Raw genomic sequence first — 16,050 nt, 5'->3', positions numbered from 1 at the left:
TCCTGTGACTTGAGTCAGGACCCCTATAGCCATTCCCTTTAATTCATGGACATATAGAAAGAAAGGCTTAGTTGTATCTGGCAGTCCTAAGGCTGGAGCCTGAGTTAGGGCTTCTTTGCTTTGTTTAAACACCTTCTCCTGGTCAGCCTTTCAGAGGAGGGGTTCCTTTTCACCCTCCTTTGTGGCTTCATATAAGGGCCTGGCCATAAGTGAGAAATTTGGGATCCAGATATGGCAGAACGCTGCTGCCCGTAAGAATTCCCCTATTTGGTGCCAGCTGGTTGGAGCTGGAAGTGCACAAACGGCTTGCTTTCATCCATGGCCAAGCTGGCATTCCCCTTGGCTTACTATGAAGCCTAAATATTTAACCTTTTCATGGCAAATTTGGGCCTTCTTTTTGGATACCCTATACCCTGCTTTCCTTAAGAGATGGAAGAGGTCCTGGGTTCCCCACTAACAGTCCTCTTGGGTTGGGGCTGCCAAAAGAAGGTTATGTACTGCAACAAGGCACAGTTGTCATTTGGTGGGTGTATGCCTTGAGGTCTGAGGCCAGTGCTTCCCCAAAGATTGTGGGATAATTCTTGAACCCTTGTGGGAGTCTAGTCCAGGTTGAGCTGTCTCCCCGTGCCTGTAACTGAATCGTCCCATTAAAATGCAAGGATGGGCTGACTAACTGGTACCAGGCAGAGACAGAAGAAAGCATCCTTTAAGTCCAGGACTGTAAACCAGGTGGCACTTGCTAGAGTAAGTCCCATTAAAGTATACAGGTTTGGTACTACTGGATGTATGGTCACCGTGGCTTCGTTTACAGCATGCAAGTCTTGCACCAGTCTATACTCATCAGATCATGGTCCAGGCAATGGTTTTCGTACCAGCGAAAGTAGAGTGTTCCAGGGTGACTGGCATTGGATTATGATCCCATGGTCATAGAGCCACTTTAAATACTTATAAACGCCCCAAATATCCTCTTGGGAAAGTGGGTACTGACAAACCCGAACTGGAGTTGCTCCTGGTTTTAATTCTACTACCAGTGCCTGATTTACAGCCAGCCCAGGTGGGTTGTCTTCAGCCCATACTCCAGGAATTTTATCAATTAGCTTAAATAATAATTTATCTTCCTCCTGCGTACAAGGCTGCACTGGTGCCTGTACTTCGTGTATAGTCTCCATTCCTCAGCCTGCGGGATGATGAAGGTTAACACCATGGCCTTCGGTTGAGTTAGGCTTAAAGTAATATCTCCTTGTGACCCAAAGGTAATCTGTGTATGCAATTTTTGGAGCTCTCTTCCTAGTAGAGGCACTGGATAATTGGGGAGATATAGGAATTTATGTTGGACCTCTCATCCTCCAATGACACACCTCCTTGGCTGACAAAAGGGCCTCTTCCCTGGGACCCCTGTAGCCCCAATAATAGTTGTATGATCTTTGGATAATGGCCTTATGGGCTGGGTCACTACCGAGTGTTCAGCCCAGTGTCTACCATAAAGTTCATTAGCTGGCCCCCTACTTCTAATGTGACCATGGGCTCCTGGGGGCCTAAAGAGAAGGAGGCCAGTCTGGCCTAGTCTTCATATTCTTCAGTTCCTGCCAGCCTGATCAAGAGGGTATCTGACTCCCTTGGGACACGATAGCCCTTGGCTGGCAGTTTTCCAGTTTTATAGTCTCTGTCATTTTCTTCATTGCCCTCTGGACATTCACCTTTCCAGTGTCCCCTCTTTTTGCATTGTGCACATTGATTCCTACATAGTCTTGGCTGGCTTTCAGGTATCTGCCTGGCCTGAACCCCTCCATGTCCGTGGCTATGTCTGCACCCTCTCGCGATGCTAGTTTCCCTTCCTGTGAGGGCTGCCACTAGCAGATTGGCCTTTTTCTTAAGTCGGATCAGCCTCTCTGTCTCCTGGTTATGGTTAACGTACACCTTGGTGGCCACTTCTAAAAGCTGAGTGGCATTCATGCCCATGAAACCTTCTAGCTTTTGCAGCTTTCGCCTGATGTCTCCTTGGGCCTGCCCTACAAACGCTGCGTTCACCATGCGCTGGTTCTCAGTAGCCTCAGGGTCAAACAGGGTGTAAAGCCAGAATGCTTTACAGAGTCTCTCATAAAACTGACTAGGACTTTAATTAGTCTCCTGCAGCACTTCCAAGATTTTCCCCATGTTGACTGCCTTTTTCCCACCTTCCTTTAGCCCTTGTAGGAGTGCCTCCCAGTACCTCTGTAGGTACTGTAATTGGGCTGCACCATTTGGGTCCCAGTGTAGGTTGGCTTCTGGGAATTGGCCCTGAGCATATGCCTGGACATTAAGTGTGCCTTCTGGTGCATTGTGTTCTCGCCAGTGAAGGCCTGCCTGGGTCACCCTTCAGCGTTCCTTGGTGTTAAACAGCGTCAGGAGGAGCTGTTTGCAATCTGGCCAAGTTGGATTTTGTGTCTGAAAAATGGACTGCATCAGATCTGTGAGGGCTTGGGGCTTCTCCGTGTAGGAGGGAGTGTGGTGTTTCCAGTTTAGGAGATCAGTGGTTGAAAAAGGCTGGTAAATAGAAGTCGGTTGCCCCCGCTTGGACCTGCCCCTGTTCATCATAATACATAGGTCCCCGTGTTTCACGGAGGGGCATCTGCAACACTCTGGTGTGGCCAGATCGAAGGCGGCCTGCTTGATCATCCTGACTTTCCTTCTTGACCTCCTGAGGCGGGGGCTCAGACTTCCCCCTTTGAGGTGTAGCCTGGGGTGTGTCACCATCTGAGTCTGGCTGCTCAGGGGCTGTCCTTGGTAAAGGGGGATAGATTGGCACATAGGGAAGAGGGGTTTCTATCTCCTCTGGTGGTTCCTGCAAAACTGGTTTTTCTTGTGGCTTTCCTTTTGTCTCTTTAGCTGACAGTGAAGCTAATTTTTCTTTTACTTTAGGCTTGTCTCGTGCTATGAGTGTTTTGCAAGAAGAAGCCTGGCAAGGCTGCAGCCATGCAGGTCGAGTTTGGACTTTATTTAGCCATGAGTCAATATAAGGAAATTGGTCTGGATGCCCTGGCTGTCCTCCGACCCCAGTCACCACCTTAAATACATGGCCAATTTTTTCCCTATCTATCTATAGTTCCTTCGGCCGGCCATCCAACGCTGAAAAAGGGCCATTCTATTTCACAGAGAGTTCTCAACCTCTGGGGGGTCAACTTGATCTCATAATCCCCTGTATAATCTTACTTAAAGTTCCTTAACACACATTCTAATGGGATGGGTTTCGACGACTTTCCTCCCAGTTATGGCACAACCCACTCCCTCTTCCTTTCACTTCAGACTGATTAGACCGTGTCTCTTGCGGGAGTATTTCAGACACTGCTTAGCTTTAATGGAGGGTTCGTATGAGTCCTGAACCCGGACCACCACAATCTATAAATTGTGGGGCACCTCCCTAAGCCATATGCCATAGCCTCCAAGGATGTTTGCCACTAGTCTCGGTCGGTTCCACACTTCGCTGAGATGGCACAGTCTATGCTAAGAGACCTGTAGCTCCACACACGTCACTCAGCATGTTGGTTCCTTTTGGAACCATCTCTTTCACATTTATTCACACACGTCCCCACTTCCAGTTTCCTTTCTTAACCAACTTAGCGAGCCACTCTCATGTCCCGGGTCAGTTAGGGTGTAAGTTTCTTCCGACTTTGCCAGCCCCTCTCACGTCCTCAGTCGGATTACTAGGTACACCCCAGGAGGTGATCAGGCTCCCCTTCCACCCTTATGGGACCGGTCCTGCCTTGGGCCCAAATCTTACTGCAGTCCTGTAGCGTGAAGTCCTAGAATCGTCCTGTAGCCCCTTAGGTTCCATTGCACTGTCAGAGAGGGGCGCTGGGTCGTGGGAGAGCCAATCTCCCCTCCGGGTTGAAGGTCTCCCAATGGTGCCTTGGGTCATGGGTCTTCCCCGGCCCGGGGCTCCAGTCCCACAGCCAAAAGAGACAGTAAACCTGTAGTCTCCCCTCCTGGCTGGCTCGCCAAAATGTTGCGGGAATCAGGAGGCTGGAGAGACCACTTGGTGGAATAGGAGGATTTTATTTAGGTGACCACTGGCCCAGCAGATGAACATCCAAAGGCTGAGCCCTGAACAAAGACAGGGCTTGACTTTTATACATGCAACCAACAGCGGCGGGTCAGGTTTTTGGCATGAAACCTGTGAGGCGGGAAAGCAGTCTTACAGAAGCAGAACAAAGGCAGTTAATCATACTGTGACTGGTTTTACAACAGGATTTGTAACATGACCCTATCTTACTTAAACATGTCTTGTGACCTTGCTGTGCTACAGAAAGAAAAACAGGAACTTATGAAATCTTTACAAACTTGCAGAAATAGTTACAAAAATAGTTGTGAGAGCAGAACAAAGAATAATGGCATGGGGAAAGAATTTCAAAGGGGGAAACTGATAAGGAGAACTTGTTTTTCTCATCCCTGCTCCTGGAGCCCATTCTTTCGGGGTCCCTGCCTGGCCTTGCAGATAATGTTATCATAGCTCCAGCAGGACTTTGGAGTAAGTCAGACTGATCAGGGAAGGACTTGTTTTCCCTTTACTTATTTTTCCTTTTATATTTCCTGCCTCATATACACTGCCTGTAGGAGTATAACTTAATTCAACCATTGTGAAAAGAACTGTGGCAATTACAGAACTAAAAACAGAATTACCATTTGACCCAGGCACCTCATAATTGGGTTTATACCCAAAAAAATATAAATTATTCACTGCAGCACTACTCACAATAGCAAAGACATGGAATCACCATAAACACCTATCAATGGTAGACTGGATAAAGAAAGTATGGTATGGCACGGTGGCTCATGCCTGTAATCAAAGCACTTTCTTTTTTTTTTTGAGATGGAGTCTCACTCTGTTGCCCAGGCTGGAGTGCAGTGGCGCAATCTCTGCTCACTGCAAGCTCCGCCTCCCGGGTTCATGCCATTCTCCTGCCTCAGCCTCCCGAGTAGCTGGGACTACAGGCGCCTGCCACCATGCCCGGCTAATTTTTTGTATTTTTAGTAGAGATGGGGTGTCATCGTGTTAGCCAGGATGGTCTCGATCTCCTGACCTCGTGATCTGCCCGCCTCGGCCTCCCAAAGTGTTGGGATTACAGGCGTGAGCCACTGCATCTGGCCAATCACAGCACTTTCATAGGCCAAGGCATGTGGATTGCCTGAGGTCATAAGTTTGAAACCAGCCTGGGCAACGTGGCAAAACCACATCTCTACAAAAAGTACAAAAAGAAAAATTAGCCACGCATAATTGTATGCACTTGCAGTCCCAGCAACTTGGGGGGCGCTGAGGTAGAAGGATTGTTTGCACCAGGGAGATTGAGGCTGCAGTGAGCCAAGATCACATCACTGCACTTCAGCCTGGGTGACAGAGTGAGACCCTGTCTCCAAAAATGAATAAAATAAAATAAAATAAAATATTTAATAAAAACAAAATACGGTACATAAATACAATGAATACTGTGTGGTCATAAAAAAGAAGATTGTGTCCTTTGCAGAAACATGGACAGAGTTGGAGACAACTATCCTTATAGAACTAATGCAGAAACAGAAGACCAAATGCATGTTCTCATTTCTAAGTAAGAGCTAAATAATAAGAACACATGGACACAAAGAGAGAAACAACAGTCACTGAGGCCTAGTTTAGGGTGGAGGGTGAAAGGACAAAAAGGATCAAAGAATACCTGTTTGGTGCTATGCTTAGTACCTCAGTGACAAAATAATCTGCATGCCAAGCCCCCCGTGACACAATTTCACCCACATAACAAACCTGCATGTGTACCCCTGAACCAAAAATAAAAAATTCCTGGGTGGGGGATAGCATAATGTATGTGTAAGGACTGGTTTGTGCTACAGATAGTGGCCCAGGTGGGATTGTCCTCTGACTTATTTCTGTGTCCATGCAGGCAGATGAGATTATGAACAGGTGGTCCAGAACTCTAGATTGGTGGAGAGAGCAGGCTGCTACTGCAGATTCGGTGTCTGGGAATAGGGATATGTCAGGAGACTTGTAGACACTTTTGTGGGTTTTTGGCAAGAAACACCAGGATGAAAAATGCTGTGGTGAAATTCCTAAGGTGGTGCCTAGTCCTGGGAGGGGTGTGAACACATCAATGTCTCGTGGGTATGTTTGTGAGTGGGTGGAAATCCTGAGGTGGCAGCAGTGGGAAAAGGGGGTCTGTTATAAGAGCTCCTTTCCTCTAAGTTTTCAGTCCTCTCTCACAGTGGGAGTGGGAGGAGACCTCAAATCCCAGGACAATGGGCAGTGTGACAGCCTGCGTACAGGAGAGCAGAGTCTCTCATTTCCAGATACCCAGAGTTCCATTCCAGGCCAGGCCTCTGAGATGTCTTTCTTCTGGCACCAAAATTGTAATGCTTGCTGAACACCAAGCAATTCTTCAAAACCAACACATTGTCTAAAATTTGAATTATGACCCCACTCAAGAGTCAGCACAGACCCTGATCCAGGGCTCAATCTCACAACACTGTCTTCACTGCAGACGCCAGTCACAAACCCTATGGGTCCATCCATGCTTTTGAGCTACTGTTTAAAAATTCAGGACTCCCATAAATCTCTCAAGTTCAATAATTTTATAGAGTACTCACAGAACTCAGCAAAACATTATAGTTATGTTTACCCATTTATTATACAAAATACAACCCAGAAAACTCAAGTGGAAGAAATGTATAGGACAAAGAAAAGACGTGGGGAAAGATGAAGCACATAGATAATCCTGGTAAATAGCGTTAATAAAATTCTCTATCCTTTGTGTTCTCCAGGAACAGTTTATGGAAAGAAACATCCTTCCACTATGACTTAGATGGTGCTCTCTTGTCCGATTTATCACATAACCAGACACTGACTCTGCACATTTTCTTCTTTTTTGTATTAAAAAATTAGCTAAATTTGCCTTCAGTGGTCAAAATAAAATGCTTTTTTGTTTGTTTGTTTTTTGAGATGGAGTCTCACTCTGTCGCCCAGACTAGAGTGTAGTGGCATGATCTTGGGTCACTGAAACCTCTGCCTCCAAGGTTCAAGCAATTCTCCTGCCTCAACCTCCACAGTAGGTGGGATAACAGGCACATGCAACCATGCCTGGCTAATTTTTATATTTTTTTTTTAGTAGAGAAGGAGTTTCGTCATGTTGGCCAGGTTGTTCTCGAACTCCCGACCTCAAGTGATCCACCCGCCTTGGCCTCCCAAAGTGCTGGGATTACAGGCGTGAGCCATCGTGCCCAGCCTAAAATACTTCTTAATCAAACTTTACTTAAGTTTATCTCCTTTCCACAGGCTCCTGAACTTTGAGCTACTCTCAGTCTGAGCCAACATACAACCCCATTTTATGTTCCTCCTAAAAACTTGCTGACTTCATGGTAAAACGATTTCTGATCTAAAATCTGATTTTTTCATCCTCCATTTGCTATTCCCCTCTGACCTAATCTTTTTTGCTCCTCCCTAAGAAAGAAAGCCTTTATCTGTTTAAACTTTGCAATCCTTAAAACTTTTATAGTTGGTACTTCCTTCTGTTGCAACTCTTTTAGAATTCAATTTTTTTTTCCATAAACCTAATTTAGCTCATTTTACAAAGTCTAGAAACTGCCTCAAAACAGTAACAATTTCATCTTCAGTAAGACCCTCGCAATCCCATTCCATCTTAATGTTAACTGCATCTGCCTGTGGGTCCCCAGCTTTCCAGGGCTCTGTAGCTTCTCTCAGTATAAAGGCTTCTTCCATGGCTAGAGTGAGCAGGCTGGGACATCTGCAGGGAAGGTTTCCTGGAAAGAACGAACTGGGCCTTTAATATCCTCCCTCCCCGGCTGGGCGCAGTGGCTCACACCTGTAACCCCAACATTTTGGGATACCAAGGATCACCTGAGGTCAGGAGTTCGAGACCAGCCTGGATAACATGGTGAAACCTCATCTCTACTAAAAATACAAAAATTAGCTGGGTGTGGTGGCACCTGCCTGTAATCCCAGCTACCTGGGAGGCTGAGGCAAGAGAATTGCTGGAACCGGGAGGCAGAGGCTGCAGTGATCCAAGATCTCACCACTGCACTCCAGCCTGGGCAACAGAGCAAGGCTCTGCCAAGAAAAAAGAAAAAGAAAGAAAGAACCTCCCCGCTTTTTGCAGGCTCAATATTAGCATTAGCTTGGGGTCACTGAGCACAAGCTTTAATTTCCATGTCATAGTTATTCACTTGGTTTTTGAAACTGAAAAATTCAGAAAAATTACTCAAACACATTGTTTATATAAGGGAAGGAAATTTTAAGGTACTTACATATCATACCTCAATAACAAATACAAAAGCATTTATTCCTTTAAGACAATATATTATTATTTCCATTAAAAATCATGTATAAACAATTAGTCATATGGGAGCACTTCTAGGAGATACCAAGTTTCCTCTCATAAAATTTAGCATTAACATCACATATCAAGATGATAGAGTATAGAACAGAGGTATTCCCTGTAACAAATGCACCCTGCAAAAAGAGGAACTGATGTTTTCATGAATGTAACTCACCAATTATCTACCACATTTTCTTATGGAAATGTATTCATTTTCTACAGCCAAAATGGAAGACAGATTTTCCCTATTCTTTTCCTTTGTAGCACTCTAAAAACTAAGCCTTGGAATTCTGTTGGATGTCACCTAGTCATTAAAACACACCTGGATGGGCGCGGTAGCTCACGCCTGTAATCCCAGCACTTTGGGAGGCTAAGGCGGGCAGATCGGGCAGATCACCTGAGGCGGGGAGTTCAAGACCAGCCTGACCAACATGGAAAAACCCTATCTCCACTAAAAATACAAAAAATTAGCTGGTGCATGGTGGCGCATGCCAGTAATCCCAGCTACTTGGGAGGCTGAGGTAGGAGAATCGCTTGAACTCGGAAGGCACAGGTTTCAATGAGCCGATACTGAGCCATTGCACTCCAGCCTGGGCCACAAGAGCAAAACTCCGTCTCAAAACAAAACAAAACAAAACAAAACAAAAAATAAAAATACACACCTGAGAAAATTCTCTAAACTCGGTCTGAGAAAAAAAAAGGTAAATGTGTTTTGTTTTTGTTTTTGAGACAGAGTCTTCCTTAAATGAGTATTCTTAAGAATGGAATATAGGATTAGACATTGATTTTCTTCTGAGCCCCACCTCTTTTATGCCCTTTGTAAATATTTTCTTACCTTTTAAGCCCTACTAATAAAATGCAAGTTACAGTTAAAAAACTGTAGTCAAAATAAGTGAAAAAATCATTTCAAGGTGACGAACCCAGGGAGCGGCGGTGCTCATTAAAAAACAGGTGTGTCTGACTCATGTGTCAAGTCAGGCCACCCAATCCCTTGAGAGATTCTCCCACTCCCATCCTGCTCACTTAAGTGCTCAGTGACCACCCTCTCCAGAGACACTGTACTAGGCCCCAGTGAGTGCCCCAAAGTGCATTTCACTTTGCAAGTTGTTGCACCATCTCACTGGGGCCAGGTTTGATTTTTTTTTTTTTTTTTTTTTTTTTTTTTGTCTTTTGGGATACTATTTTTCTCTTTCACAATTCTTGGAGAATCCAGGTGGCAGTAATTATTTGTGTTTTTCCCTCAGTACCACTATCTGATTGGCTGACCAGCAATGTGTCTTCGAGAAATGGAAGCCGGGTTGCTTGAAGACAATCTTAACTTCTCTAAGGGTTTGCTTTTCAAAGGAAGAGTACCCCAGGAGACTCCTCTCAGCCCCAGGGCATCCACCTGCTCCCTTGAGAGGCTACACTCCAACTTCAGGCTGTCCTGTCTCCCATTCCCAGATATGCGAAGTTTCATTCCAGGCCAGGAGCTGAAATTTACTAGACATTCTAGCATACACAGCCACAGTGGATATCTTGATTTATCCCCAGACAGTACTGAAACCCAGAACCAGGGAAAAAACTGAAGGGTGGCTGAGGACACATTACCTTACAAAGTTTCCAAAGGGAAACTCTGACCCAAAAATATTCTGATAAGGTTTCTGTGCCTAGAGGCAATAAAAGGAAAGGAGGCACAGAACATTTTTTACAATACAGTGTCAGGGGATTATTCTTTCTTCTCTTGGGAAATATTTACAAACAGAAAACAAATCTTTTTTAAAATGCCAGCCAATGCTTTGTCAAAAAATGATTAATTAAAATATGGTACCTAAAATGTTCACTAAAGTGTACATTAAAGGACAAACAATTGATAACTTGAATTAGGGAGGGGAAATTGGCATTTGGGAATGTCAGAAGGAACTGGAAATTTAGTATTTTACTGCAAGCCAGAGTTAGGCTGGAGGAATGGGAAATGGGGAGGAGTCTTGAGACCCTGCTTGAGACAGAAGCGAAAAATGCAGGGGAAAATCAGTGCCCGATGGAGTGTGAAAATAATTAAGTGGCAGGCAATTAGACTGAGGTGGCTCCAGTCCTGGGGTTGCTACTTTCAAAAAAATCTAACTCGAATGCTTTTTTTTCTAAAGTATTACATTGGGGGAAAATAAAACTCAGGCTTAACCAACTATAAACTGCCAATTAACCTCTCATTACATGACCAGGTTTCTACCTTGATCGTACAAGTTAAGAAACTACATAACTTTACCTAACCAATTATTGAATTTGCTTTCCTTTGTCATGCACGTTATAAAAGTGTTTTCTTCAAGGCCCTTCCATAAACCACAAACTACAAAACATAGCTTGGTGCTCCACAATTCCTGAATTACTCTTTAATTAAATTCTTTAATATTTTTGCGGAGACTTCCACAAATTTTTAATAGAAAAAAAGGGGGACTGGGAACCCCGCAGACCAAAGCTCTTCCCATTCATGAACTCTGCAGCCCGAGTCAGTATTCTCCCCTGACGACCGTCCCGTGGTCCCTGCACAATCGGGGAGAGATGCGGCAGTGGGGGCACAGCTGCCCACAGAGGACTCCAGGCCAAGGCACAGTCACTGCGCAGAGAGGAGACAGGACGCCCGGGGTCCAAGCTGTCAGCCCGGCCGCCATCCTATGGCTGAAGGGGACTGAGGGCCGAGCTGCGCCAAGGAGAACTCGGGGCCGCGGATTTTGGAGCCAACTGCCGGGAGGCCAGAGTCCCGGCACAGCCACTTCCCACCAGTTCCAACCAGCCCCGCCCCCTCTCTCGGGATGTCGGACCCGGCACTCTCACCATTTCTAGGCTTCCAGGGCGTCCTGGCGTCTTAGCTGTGAATCTCCCAATACCTGCAGGTAACGGGGCCACAGAGGCTGGGCCTCCAGGAGCAGAAGACGCAGACCAGTGAAGACTACACTAGGAGCTCCGGCTGCAGCCAGAGACAAAGGCCCCGCCAAACCCGGAAGCCGTCCTGTCTGCTCTAACTGAGTGCCTGATTGGACGGGTCCCAGCCCAGCGTCCCTGATTGGATAATGTTTAGGGCCCCACCCCCTCAGGCCTTGATTGACAGAAGACGTGCTCAGATGCTGGGCTGAATGTAGAGTGAACCCTAAGCCTTTTCAGGCAGAGCTTCCTCCCTGAGCTGACCCAGGCCCTCCTCAGACGGCATTTGCCTTGTAAGGCAACCCTCTGAAATAAAATGTGAGCCATGTGTGAATTCTAAATTTTCTAGTAGTTAAGAAGAAAGAAGAAACAGGTGAAATTCATTCTAACCATTTAATAACCCAATATATCCAAAATATTATTTTAGAATATGAGCAATATGTAATTATTAATGTAGTGTATATATTCTTGGAACTAAATCTTTAAATCTAACTCTGTATTTTACCTTTCTAGCACATCGCAGTTCAGACCAGCCATATTCCAGGCATCCTGTAGCCACACATGGCCAATAGCCACCACATTGAAGTGCAGCTCTGATGTCAGGGGGTTGAAGGGCCTGAACATCCCTTTTCTGCCAAAGGTGAGGCAAGAGCCTCTCCCTACCAACATCTCTCTTCAGTTCCAAGGATGAAACAGATAGTGGCCATAAAAAGAGCAGAGGACAGCAGGAATAAAATTACCTCAGGTACTGAGGTTACAAGCACTGCTGGCCACCAGTTGCTCACCTTTCTTCAAGAGATTAGACAGTGAACAAAGAATGATGAGGTCACAGGATAAGAAAACTCTATGTCTTTAGATCTGTACACAGTATAGACCTCCAATGTTTAGAAACAGAGAAAGTAGAAAAAGGCAAACTCGTATTGCTATTTGGCCTCGGCCCTAATGGTCAGGCTGTGGTTTTCTGTTTTCTCCTGTTGTATGTGGTGCTGTGTGAGTATAATCACCAATCACATGTATACATGTCCACATGTATTTCCGCATTTCTCAACATTATCTTACAAGACATTCAACTTTAAATCAGGGGGAAAAAATTAGTACTTTTAGGGTGCCCACTATTAGAAGGTAACTTACTGTTACAGCCTGTCATTAAAGCCTGGCATCTTATCTGCACTGGGTGCATGTATTAGTTAGCTATTACAGTGTAACAAACCATCCAAAACTTATTAGCGTCATAATTGAGATGGTCAGGCATTTAGGCTGGGCTCAGTGGGACCATTCTTCTGGTCTCAACTGAGCTCTTTCAGACATGTATTATCAGCTGCTTGTTGACTAAGCAGCTGTGCTTCTAGGAGTGAGCTGCTTCTGGGGCTGTCAACAGAGGCAACTTGCTTCTCCTCCCCATGGTATCTTGTCTGGCTTACATGGGCTTTTTCTCATGGAGATGGCAGCATTCTGAAAGAAAAACGGAAGCATTCAAGACCTTTTGAGCCTACGCCTCAAACTAGCACACTGTCATGTTCGCAGGTTTCCACTGCCATGAGCAAATAAGGCCAGCCAGATCCAGGGATTGGAAAACAGATTCTGGATCTCAATGGGAACAGCTGTAAAAGCACCTGGCAATGGGCATGGATACAGGAGGGATAAAAAATTGCACCGGGCGCGGTGGCTCACACTTGTAATCCCAGCACTTTGGGAGGCCGAGGCGGGCGGATCACGAGGTCAGGAGATCAAGACCACGGTGAAACCCCGTCTCTATTAAAAATACAAAAAATTAGCCGGGCGTGGTGGCAGGCGCCTGTAGTCCCAGCTACTCAGAGAGGCTGAGGCAGGAGAATGGCGTGAACCTGGGAGGCAGAGCTTGCAGTGAGCCGAGATCGCACCACTGCACCCCAGCCTGGGTGACAGAGCAAGACTCCATCTCAAAAAAAAAAAAAAAAAAAAAAAAATTGCTACCATTTTTGCAATCAGCATCATTCTGCCTTTTTTTGCGTATGTAGTTTATAGAACTCTTCCACATCAATAAATTGTCCAAAGATCCACAGCTACTAACTGGCTGGGCTGGGACTCAGGATCAACTCCGTGTGACCCCTGAAATCCTGGAGAGTGACATTTCTAAAATAGAAGTCAGATTTCTTTTAGATTTGTGCCCATATAGTACTATTTATTATTAGAATAATCTTAAAATGGCTGGGCATGGTGGTTCACACTTGTAATTCCAGCACTTTGGGAGGCCAAGGCAGGCAGATCACAAGGTCAGGAATTCGAGACCCAGCCTGACCAACATGGTGAAACCCCGTCTCTACTGAAAATACAAAAAAAATTAGCCGAGCTTGGTGGTGGACATCTGTAGTCCCAGCTAGTTGGGAGGCTGAGGCAGGAAAATCTCTTGAACCTGGGAGGCAGAGGTTGCAGTGAGCCGAGATCACGCCACTGCACTCCAGCCTGGGTGAAAATAAATAAATAAATAATCTTAAGGAATTGCAGAAACACATGGTGGCTCACACCTGTAATCCTAGCACTTTGGCATTCTGAGATGGGAGAATCACTTGCACTCACGAGCTCAAGTGCAGCCTGGGCAACATAGTAAGATCCTGTCTCCATAAAATTTTTTTTAAAAAAATTAGCCAGGCATGATGAGGCATGCCTGTAGTTCCAGCTCCTCAGATAGCAGAGGTAGGAGGATTACTTGAGCCTAGAAGGTCAAGGCTGCAGTAATCCATGATTCGTTACACAACTGCATTCTAACCTGGGTTATAGAGTCAGACTCTGTCTCAAAAGAAAAAAAAAAGAAGAAGAAGAAGAAAAAGAGAGAAATTGCAGGAGCATTTGAAAAGGACATAGAATAATTTGGAAAAAGTAGCTGAGGGATGAGTTGAGAAAATCAAAGCCAAACCATACATTACTTATTTTTTATCACAGAAAAAAATTGAAAATTAAAAAAGAAAACTCTAGAGAAATTAAATGTTACAGAGTTTAATTGAACAAAGAATGATTTGCAGATCAGGCAGCCTGTGGAGCCAGAGTAGGCTCAGAGAAACTCCAGCACAGCCACATGGTAAGAAAAGATTGATGAACAGAAAAAGCAAAGTGACACACAGAAAATGAAAGTGAGGTACAGAAACAGCCAGATTGGTTACAGCTTGGGATTTGCCTTATTTAAACATGGTTTGAAGATTTGATATCCTTTTATTGGGAAAATCACAGTGGTCAGTACAGGAATGGGTTACAGTTAGGTTTCAGTTTACTATGTACAAAAAGAAAAAAAACTATTGACCAAAATTAAACATGAAAGGGGACAGCTTCAGGCTATAACTAATTTAACAATTTCTTGCTTTTGGTTATCTTCTCAATTTTGAGAGATAGACCAAAACTTTATATATTGTATTCTGCCATCATCAAAAATATACTTAGTTAGTCTCAAATCTCATTGTGAAATGGCAGAACTGTGAGTTTTGTAAAGTGGAAACGAGGACTTGAGGTTATTAATTTTTTAAAGAATTATGGTAGGGGGACCTCCTTATATTAAAATTTGCTGCTTAAAGAATAAAAACAAAACCTGGCCTGTTTAACATCTACCTATTTTCTTAAATTTTTAGTTTGAGTATGTCATATTTAGCATGAGTGACTCCATTTTGGTTTGGTTTGGTTTTGTCTGTTTGGGCCTAATGCATAAGCTCAGTCTAGAATAATAGCCTCCAGTAATTTCTTTTAAAAATTCCCCCGTTTTGGTTAAGTTTTCACATAGGTCAGAGTGTGACCAAAACTTAGGGCCTTAGTGCCTCTCTCAGTTTCCATTATTCTGGGTTTTTGTCCTTATCATGTCATTCATAGGTTATGGTGTCCTCATGGTCACATATATCTTTGAATTTTCATCATTCCCATTAAAGAGAGACCATTTGACATTCTAGAGATGACTGCATGCAAACATTTATAACTTTTGAGAGAATACAGTGCAGTAGGGAGACTACTATTTTGACTATCAGGAGGATAACACCAAGAGTTTGAAGTATGCTTTTTAACCAGGGTCCCCATGAACAAACCAACTAAAATTAAATAGATCAAATAATTAGCTCAATAAGTGGTCTACTCATTTCAACCAAGGAGTCTGTTTCTTCTTTCTTTTCTTTTTTCTTTTTTTTTTTTGAGATGGAGTCTTGCTCTGTTGCCCAGGCTGGAGTGCAGTGGCATGATCTTGGCTCACTGCAAACCTCCGCCTCCCGGGTTCAAGTGATTCTCCTGCCTCAACCTCCCGAGTGCCTGGTACTACAGGCATATGCCACCATGCCCAGCTATTTTTTTGTATTTTTAGTAGAAATGGAGTTTCACCGTGTTAGCCAGGATGGTCTTGATCTCCTGACCTTGTGATCCGCCCACCTCGGCCTCCCAAAGTGCTGGGATTACAGGTGTGAGCCACCGCGACCAGCCGAGCCTGTTTCTTAAACCCCTATAATGAAATCTCTGTAATACCTGATGTATTTCTCCATGTGCAACTACATGTCTTAGCAACTACACAATACTTTTCTGTTTATCCAGTAAGTAATCTAAAAAAATTATATTATTTAGCACAACTTTAGTAAAAAATTTAAAGTCTATTGTGTAACCACAGCCTTTACAGTAGAATCTGCTCTAGAGAATATTATGAAGAATAAATGCCTAACGGTGCCTGATTTACTCTAAACCGTGAAAAAAAAGACCAAACAAATGATGCTTATTTAGAATAGCAATGGCCTCCTGGCAACGCTCTTTAACCTATTCTGAATAAATTATCTTTAACTTATGAAGTAGGTTAAAAGCAGTGGAC

At 44.4% G+C, this 16,050-nt stretch overlaps 1 protein-coding gene across 1 annotated transcript in view; it reads right to left on the bottom strand.

Annotated features, from left to right (window-relative positions):
* Positions 1-11,310, bottom strand: part of ZNF117 (zinc finger protein 117) — a 35,557-nt gene extending 24,247 nt beyond the window's left edge. The window contains 1 exon segment of the mRNA XM_063608894.1: positions 11,163-11,310. Coding sequence (XP_063464964.1) covers positions 11,163-11,165 — 3 coding nt within the window. The 5' untranslated portion in view covers positions 11,166-11,310.
* Positions 11,311-16,050: the final 4,740 nt, after the last annotated feature.

Source organism: Symphalangus syndactylus, chromosome 9 (assembly GCF_028878055.3).
Source record: "Symphalangus syndactylus isolate Jambi chromosome 9, NHGRI_mSymSyn1-v2.1_pri, whole genome shotgun sequence".
NCBI classification, from domain to species: Eukaryota; Metazoa; Chordata; class Mammalia; order Primates; family Hylobatidae; genus Symphalangus; species Symphalangus syndactylus.
Note: the sequence above shows the minus strand (reverse complement) of the source record. Positions and strands in the feature narration are given on the sequence as shown.